General features: G+C 55.2%; 1 protein-coding gene across 1 annotated transcript; it reads right to left on the bottom strand.

Annotated features, from left to right (window-relative positions):
* Positions 1-268: 268 nt before the first annotated feature.
* GPAT4 (glycerol-3-phosphate acyltransferase 4) lies at positions 269-6,254 on the bottom strand. Its single transcript, XM_005140630.3, has 12 exons — positions 5,826-6,254; positions 4,023-4,092; positions 3,497-3,794; positions 3,265-3,339; positions 3,007-3,096; positions 2,815-2,908; positions 2,309-2,424; positions 2,082-2,137; positions 1,740-1,825; positions 1,471-1,599; positions 1,314-1,393; positions 269-1,128 (listed from the first exon to the last, which is right to left on the bottom strand). The coding sequence occupies exons 1-12, from the start codon at positions 5,988-5,990 to the stop codon at positions 1,020-1,022; spliced, it is 1,368 nt and encodes a 455-aa protein (XP_005140687.1). The 5' UTR covers positions 5,991-6,254; the 3' UTR covers positions 269-1,019.
* Positions 6,255-7,582: the final 1,328 nt, after the last annotated feature.

Below are 7,582 nucleotides of genomic sequence, written 5' to 3'. Positions count from 1 at the left end.
TCCTTTCCAACCCAAACCATTCTGGTTCTATGATTCTATCATCTCCTGCTTGGTTTTACTGCTCTGGGTTTGGTGTCTTAGGTGGAAAGGAAAACTGAATGGCACATTCGTGCAGGTAATGCATCCCTCTGTGTAGTTACCTAAAGAACCATACTTTGAGCACTGCAAGAAGCAAAAGTGAACCAGTTCAGTATAGAAGTATCTCCCCAATGTTAACAGATGCAACATAACAAAAGGAAACATAAGGAAAATCAGGTAGTCCATGGGATGGATGCTCAAATGTGAGCTGTTTTACTGAGTAATATACGCAAGGGGTCCCACCTCCAGCACAAGACTTCAGTTTCCTTGCAACAAGCTGAGATGATGTCTGTGCATGTTGGTGGCTTAACAAGATCAGACCCCACCATGTCCCTCAGGAAGCATTGGGAAGGGGGCTCTTGCTCCACCACTTGAGGAACCCCAGCAAAGAGGCTGTTACTCGGATGCTGGAGCAGCAAAGGCCTGGGCCAGGCTATGGCAGGAGGTGGCCAAAGGGAAAAAGAAAGGAAAAGGTTTCTCCTTCTGGAAGTTAAGCTGGAAATGGCCTCAGAGGCCACATCCTGCTCCTAAGGAGCTTCTGCTGCAGGCATGAGAGGCACAGGCTCACGCAGAGCCCATGGTTATCAAGGCAGCTGATTCCAGTGCAGTGATTGACACTCGTGCACATCAACAGCAGAGCTCCTGGGGCCCTGCACATACCACATGGAAGCGGACGACACCAGAAGTGTTTCATTTAATACTGGCCCCCTCAAGGGGCTTCACTGTACCAGTAACAAGAAGGCATCTTTGCCACGAGCCGCCCAGGGCCCCGGGGCTCCAGGCATCAATAATGGTGCCTCTGGGGAACAACAGCCAGAGGATGCAGGAGCAAGTCTAAGCAGCCAAAGTCCAAAGATCCGGAGCTGCTTCAGTCGAGCCCTGGCTCGTGCTGCAGGCAAAGGGCTCGGGCCAGGCCCAGGAGCAGCGCTGGAGGGGAGGGCTCAGGAGCGGCTCCGGTCCTCGTGGTTCCCTACAATCATTTTGCTGTAGAGCTTCTGCTGCTCCTCCTTGAACGTGTCCTTCACCTTCTCCCTCTTCAGGCCTCCATCCCTAGGGAAGAGTCACACCATGAGAGGAAACCTCAGCCGGGGCTGCTCGGAGCAGCTATGCTGTACCCCCCATTGCCAGGGCCTACTCTGCCCAATGCAAGACAAACTTAGCTCTGCAGCCCACAAGCACATACCAAGGTGCAGGATCAAGGAACCCCAGCACCAGAAACTCCTTCCTGGACTCACCAGAGCAGGTCCACAAGGCCTCCCTGCCTGGCAATGGCTGACTTCACTCGGTTGGCAAACTGCACAGCATCCTCTTCAGGCTGTGGAGAAGAAGAGTGGTTCAGCAGGAGCAAAGAAAGAGGCAGCAGATGAGGGAGCCCAGCGTCACCACACTTACCTGCCTGGTCATTGGAGGCAAGTACCAGACGCTGCAGACGATGGCCCAGCTGGTCATCATCCTCAGGAGGTAGGTCACCATGCCATACTTGCTGCTGTTCCAAAAGGCATCTCCAAACTGTGGGTCATACTGCAGAAGGCAGAAGAGCTCCTGAGAGGCTGGCACCCTCCTGAGGCTCCAAGTTCCCTCTAAGCCCTCCTTGAGGCCTCGACTTCCCCATCGCCCTGGACCAGGCTGTTGAGCCACAGCTTGGGTGTAAGGACATTTACCTTGATGGCTACAGGGTAAACCGTGGCTCCGATCTCAAAGCTCCCCTTTTTGAACATCATCACAGATGTGTTGTTGATGCAGGTCCCTGGAAGAGGTAAAGCAGTTCACAAGTCTAAGCTATATATGCACAGGCACCCAGGAACCACCCCCTCAGCCTCCAAACCCTGCTCTCTCTGTGCATGGATGTCACAGGGACATCGAGTATCTGACCTCACATTCTGGGCTCAGTCAGCTCTAAATGCCCCCTTTGCCTCAGTGAAGGGTCCCAAGGCCCTTGGCTGCATGAGAAGGGAAGGAACAGGGATGGTGATGGCCCTCTCCATCCTTGCTCCACAACTCACCTTCTGGGAAGATAAGGATGGGCAGCTTGCTCTTGTCCTGGACGTGCTCTGTGAGCCTAAACAGAAGAGTGGCACCTATTAGCACAGGGCACAAAGCCACTGCACAGCATAGGCCTTATCCTGGAGTCTGTGGGGCAGCAACACAGTGTCCCAGCACCCAGGAGGAGAGGCAGGGGCTGCCCCCCCTTTTCCATCCCTCAGACCCCCCCAGTGTGCAGCTCTCCCACCTTTTTGCCACGAGGTGACGGTCTTTGACCTCGGAGCGCTCAAACCAGACGTGGGGACAGGCCTTGACCATGGCTCTCTGTATCACCCCCATGAGCCCCCCATGGATCTGACCCACCTGAACAGGGCAAGAAGACACAGGTTACATGAAAGCACACACGAAAGCCAAGGCAGCTCCTCAGCTTCACAGACAAGCTGAGGTCCATCCTTCTACCCCTGCCCTGGAAAGGCTGAAGGGAGAAGTCCCAGGCTCTGATGGAAGGAAAGCCAGATGTAGCAAGCCCCAGTGCTTCCCACACTGCAGGGGATCCAACTGGGAAGTGCTTTGCTCTTCCATGGATAGCAAAGCCCAGAGCTCTACTTGCAAAGCAAAGCCTGGTGCTTTGAGTCCTGTGCACAGGGGCTGAGAGCACCCTGCAATGCTCCAAAGCCTCTTGCTGCCTACTCCTTGTCCCATGCCATGTGCTTGGTGCTCTCAGTGCAGGCAGGGCTGGGGAGCAGAGCTTACCATGGCATAGTAGCCATCACTGGCCAGGATGATCACGTCGATGGGAGAGGTGTGATTGGCCACGCAGATGCCTCCGTTTCGGGGTCTGTTTTCTCTGCATGCAAACCAAAGGCACAGGTGAGGAGGCAGGAAGGAAGTGTAAGGCCTGGCATGGGGCTAGGAAGGAGCCTGCAGCAGCCAGGGCCTCCTTACCGGTCATGGTAGGTGATGATGGCTGTGAGGGCACGCACACAGATCCGGTAACACATCAGGTGGACGTGCTTGCTCAGGAACTCTTTACACCTGCATTGAGGACAGCGACCATCACCCCCTGTCCTGCAACCCCCAATGTAACAGCACCATCCAGCCCCAGGCCACAGCATCCAGCCGAGCCTTCACATCTCTCCCATAGAAACACATCTCATCCAGGATTATGGATCCCGTCCCCTCCTCCCTCTGAGATGAACTCACCTTCCATTTGGCAAATATCCCACCACTGTAGTACCAGTCACCAACAAGCTGATGCCAGTGAACGCCAGGGCTATCCTGCAGAAAGAGGGAAGCTACACACTAGTACAAGGCCATAGGTGCTGCTCATCAAGTAGCCTGTCTCTCCTGCTCATGTTGAACAGGGTCCATGGGGCTTGGGGACCACGTGCACTTGGGGACCAGCCTCCAGCCCCATCCCTGCAGCACCACTCACCTGAGGGGCAGAAGGAAGCAGTAACGGATCAGCACACCCAGACCCCAGAGCACAGTGAGGCGCAGGCTGATGTACTGGAAGTTGTAGTTGGTCCTGCTGAGTAGATTCCAGGATTCCAGCTCTTCAGCTGAGAACCTTTTGGTCACTTCATCATCCATGATGGTCTCGATGCCTTTGCGGCAGAAATAGAAGATATCTGAGAGCTCAAACTCGGGGGTATCCAGGGATTTGCCGCTGCCGCTCCGGCGGAGCTCCTTGATCTCCTCTTCCAGTGATGTTGGCTCCTTGGCAATGATACCTGCAAGACAAGCAGCTCTGAACAGTGCTCAAAGACCCTCCATAGGTTCCCTTCCTCCTCCAGCCCTCCCAACCATCAGACTATTGAGCATTCCCTGTTTGCTTCCCACCCCTTCCTCAAGAAATGGACCTCTCCATAGCTCCCTCCAAGCCATCCACATGGAAAAGGCTTCTCAGCTCAGAGACCCCACATTTACTCCATGTGTAGCCACGCAGAGCAGGATCTTACCATTGACATAGGGCTTGTATAACGGATGGTTCTTCTCCTTGGCACCACGCTCTATTCTCAGTGTTGCCCACTGCAAGAGACACACAACAAGCAAGATTCAGCAGGCCTGTAGCTCCAACTCCTGCTAACCTGGTTTTACACTCAACTTCCAGGAAGACCATGGGTAAGGGGAGAAGACGGGGCTAAAGCAGCTGAGCATGCAAGTGGTGCTTTCAGCCCTCATTCCTTCCAAGCTCAAAGCAGAGGCTGTTTTCAGGCTGATGACAAGACGGGATCCTTCCATCCTGATTCAGGCACCAGCTGCTGCTGTTCCTCAGCTCAGCAGTCAGGACACAGACAGCTCGCTGCCAAATCCCGTGCCCCTTATGTGATTAATCCCCTTATCCATAGGAAACTCCCTCAGCCCTCAAGGGCACCACAAAACGTGCAGGCTGCATTTCTGGCCAGTTTTCCTGCCTGCCCTCCAAGTCACCTTCTCAGCTTCACACTCTGCTTGGCATTAGAAAGGAGAGGAGAACAAGCTCCTAAAGGAGGACGTGTGTACAACACACCCCTGGCTCCAGGCTACCTGGCATCCTGCTCTCAGCCCACGCCAGGGTTAGGGTTAGGGTTAGGGTTAGAGGAACTGCAGGGGTGCAGGAGCTCATCTGGATGCAGCCAGCCCAGAAGTCAAAGAGGAGCAGGGCAGACTTGAGCACTGCCAGGGATGGGGCAGCCACAGCTCTGCTGAGCTCCCTGTGCCAGCGCCTCAGCTCCTGCCTTGTCTCCAGCCTGACCCTGCTCTGTTTCAGTGTGAAACCATCACCCCTTGTCCTGTCATTACACCCCAGAGGAGCCATTGTTAAAGCTTAGCTCCCAGCTCAGTCGCTACATTTAAAGTCAGGACTTGAGGCGTCTGTGTTAGCAAAGCACTTTGTCAAGCCCAAGGTCCTCCCATTCAGACCTCAGGCTATTGGGAGGACTCAGAGCTTAAAGAGCTGAACCCTGCAAGCTCCAGGGCTGCCTTCCCAGTACAGACACCCCTGGGGCAGCAGCTGTACCACAAATCCTTCCTGAAGGATTGAAGGACACATTTAAGAGCCTAAAACCTCCCTATGAAGCACAGGACATCCCTTTTCCTTTAGCCTGAGCTGCCAGGCTGGTGCAGGATTTATGTACCAGGAGTTTGGCCAAACTTCTGGCCTCATCAGGAGCTTGTTCCATGGAGGAGTGTTGACTGGGACACAGGCCATGAAATCAGCTTGCCAAAGGCAGGCAAGGGACAGCACGAGCCCAGGCTGGAACATTCCACTTGGGATTTTGTCTACAGACAAAATGTAGGGTCTACAGGGTCACAGACATGAGCAGAAGGATGCTGAGAGCTCTGGGTTCTGCCCACAGACCACTCAGGGATTGCAGTGCAGCAAGTCCTGCTCTGCCTCCTGCTTCTGCTTCATCCAAACATGCCCTGGATGGAGCCTTGTCCCTCCCCATCACATCCTACACCCTTCTGGCTTCTTTCCACACAGAACTGCCTTGCCTGGGACATTAACCCATCAAAGCACACTCCTCTCAGCACCCTACCGTGCTACTGCATGCTTATGGGCCACACTCCTGCCACTTTACTTGAAGGCTTATGGATTAATTACAGGGAAACACAGACCCATGAGTAGTGGTTTAGAAATTGCACTGGGCTCATATGACCCAAATGGCTCACGTGGCACCAGCCCATCACCAACAAGCAACCTCAGTGAGGTGTAAAAGCCTCCCCCCCTCGCATGCCAGACCCTACAAAGCACAGCAAATGCTGCAAATGGGACTCACCTGAAAGATCTTTAACAACGTTTTCATGTAAACCTTGCGGATGCCAAAGGAGACCCCAAAAATGGCTGGCACAATGATGAACACCAGGAGCAGGGTGAAGAGGACAGTTATGGATATCCCCAAGAGGTTAACAACCAGGCTGTCAAAGGGGAGCAGGAGGAACATGGTGAAGGGCCCAGGCAAGGCTGGTGCCCTGCAGCCAGACACACGGGCTGCCCGCAGCGCTCACCCAGTCCCCCTGTTAGGCAGCAACAGTCTCACACGCACACTGAGTCCGCAGCCGGCTCCCAGACCCCATTCCAATGTTCACATCCTCTGGGGGCTCTGTGAGAGAAGGAACTCAACCAGAGCAGGGAGGGAAGATGGGGAAGCAAGCACAGAGTCTGCCAGGAGCCTGGTGAGTTCAGACAGTGCAGGCTGAGGAGCTCAGACAACAGGGAACACACACACCGGTTCCATGGGCACTGCAGGGACACAAGTGTGGGAGCCGATGTCCTCCTAAGGCGCCGTGGAGCGAGTCCTGCAGGAGGGCAGCTTGGGAAGGAGCCGGCAGCAGGATTCCTGTGTGGCTGCTGAGGGCATGCAGGGCCTCTTCACAGGGACAAGGTGGAGTCCATCCCTGAGCCGGCATTGGAGGAGAATGGAGGGAGTTGGCACTTGCAGGACAGTATCTGGAGCTATTCTTGTTCTTTCCGTGAGGACACAGGCACTGGGGCAGGTCCCTGCATGACGCTTGGAACAAGTTTAATTCCAGAGGCACCAGCTCACACCGAAGGGTCGTCCGAGGCAGGACTGGCACCCGAGTCCCTGGAAAGCTCTTCCCAACAGCAGCTTCTTGGCAGACGAGGCGCTCACATGCCAGCAGCACTAGTGGAGGAAACACAAACCCAAGTCAGGCAGATCAGAGGGACTCAGACCTGGTCACATCACCCAGTGCAGCTCCTGGGATAGCAGACACAGGTCAGGCACTCTGGAGACTGCCTGGCACTGGCACTGCCTTGGGAATATCGCCCCAGTGCCACTCGTGCTGTGTTTTCATACTGCCAGCTCAGGGTGAGCACAACCACGCCTAGAGCACAGGGTGCTGCAGGCAGGTCCCAGTACAGCCAATGGAGCGCCAGAAAAGCCGTCCTCATGACAAGAATCTTATCACCCCTCTCATTCCAGAGGCATCCAAAGGCACTGAGGAGCCAGGTACCCAGATTCCTGGGAAGGCATCACTTCCTCTGCTCCTGTACACGCATCTCACCCCGGTCACTAACAGGAAGTTAGCCCAAGGGGAGGATTACTGCTGATGATGAGCCAAAGTGGAACTTGTCAGGGCACAGGGACCAGTCAGTGCTCTGGCACCCGGCACTGCAGCCCTCCAGGGGAGGATGTGCCCTGCAGCACCAGGGTGAATGAGGCCACGGAGCATCACGCTAAGGATGGGGTTTAACAGGGACCTGACAAGCACACAGGAGCAGAGGAAAGCCTGGGAACAGCCTCCTGCTCTCCCGTGTGCTGCAGGTGCCGGCTCAGGGCTGCTCTACAGCAATGCTAACGCTGTCAGTGCTTCAGAGGAACAGCATAAACCATGTCCGGGGAGAGGCAGCTCCGCGGCCACGTGTGTCACTGCCCATTACACCGCACTGTCACCATGTCCTGCCCATTACACCACGCTGTCACCGTGTCACTGCCCATTACACTGCACTGTCACCATGTCCGGCCCATTACACTGCTCTGTCACCATGTCAAGCCCATGACACCGCACTGTC

The sequence above is a fragment of the Melopsittacus undulatus genome, chromosome 18 (assembly GCF_012275295.1).
Source record: "Melopsittacus undulatus isolate bMelUnd1 chromosome 18, bMelUnd1.mat.Z, whole genome shotgun sequence".
Classification (NCBI taxonomy): Eukaryota; Metazoa; Chordata; class Aves; order Psittaciformes; family Psittaculidae; genus Melopsittacus; species Melopsittacus undulatus.
Note: the sequence above shows the minus strand (reverse complement) of the source record. Positions and strands in the feature narration are given on the sequence as shown.

What these genes read in the sequence shown, in the direction of transcription:
- GPAT4 (XM_005140630.3), bottom strand. Translation starts at nt 5,990, where the DNA reads ATGTTCCTCCTGCTCCCCTTTGACAGCCTGGTTGTTAACCTCTTGGGG. An exon ending in CGTTGTTAAAGATCTTTCAG is followed by an intron (nt 4,093 to 5,825) that starts GTGAGTCCCATT and finishes TGTCTCTTGCAG; the next exon opens with TGGGCAACACTGAGAATAGA. An exon ending in TTTACCCTGTAGCCATCAAG is followed by an intron (nt 1,600 to 1,739) that starts GTAAATGTCCTT and finishes TGCCTTCTGCAG; the next exon opens with TATGACCCACAGTTTGGAGA.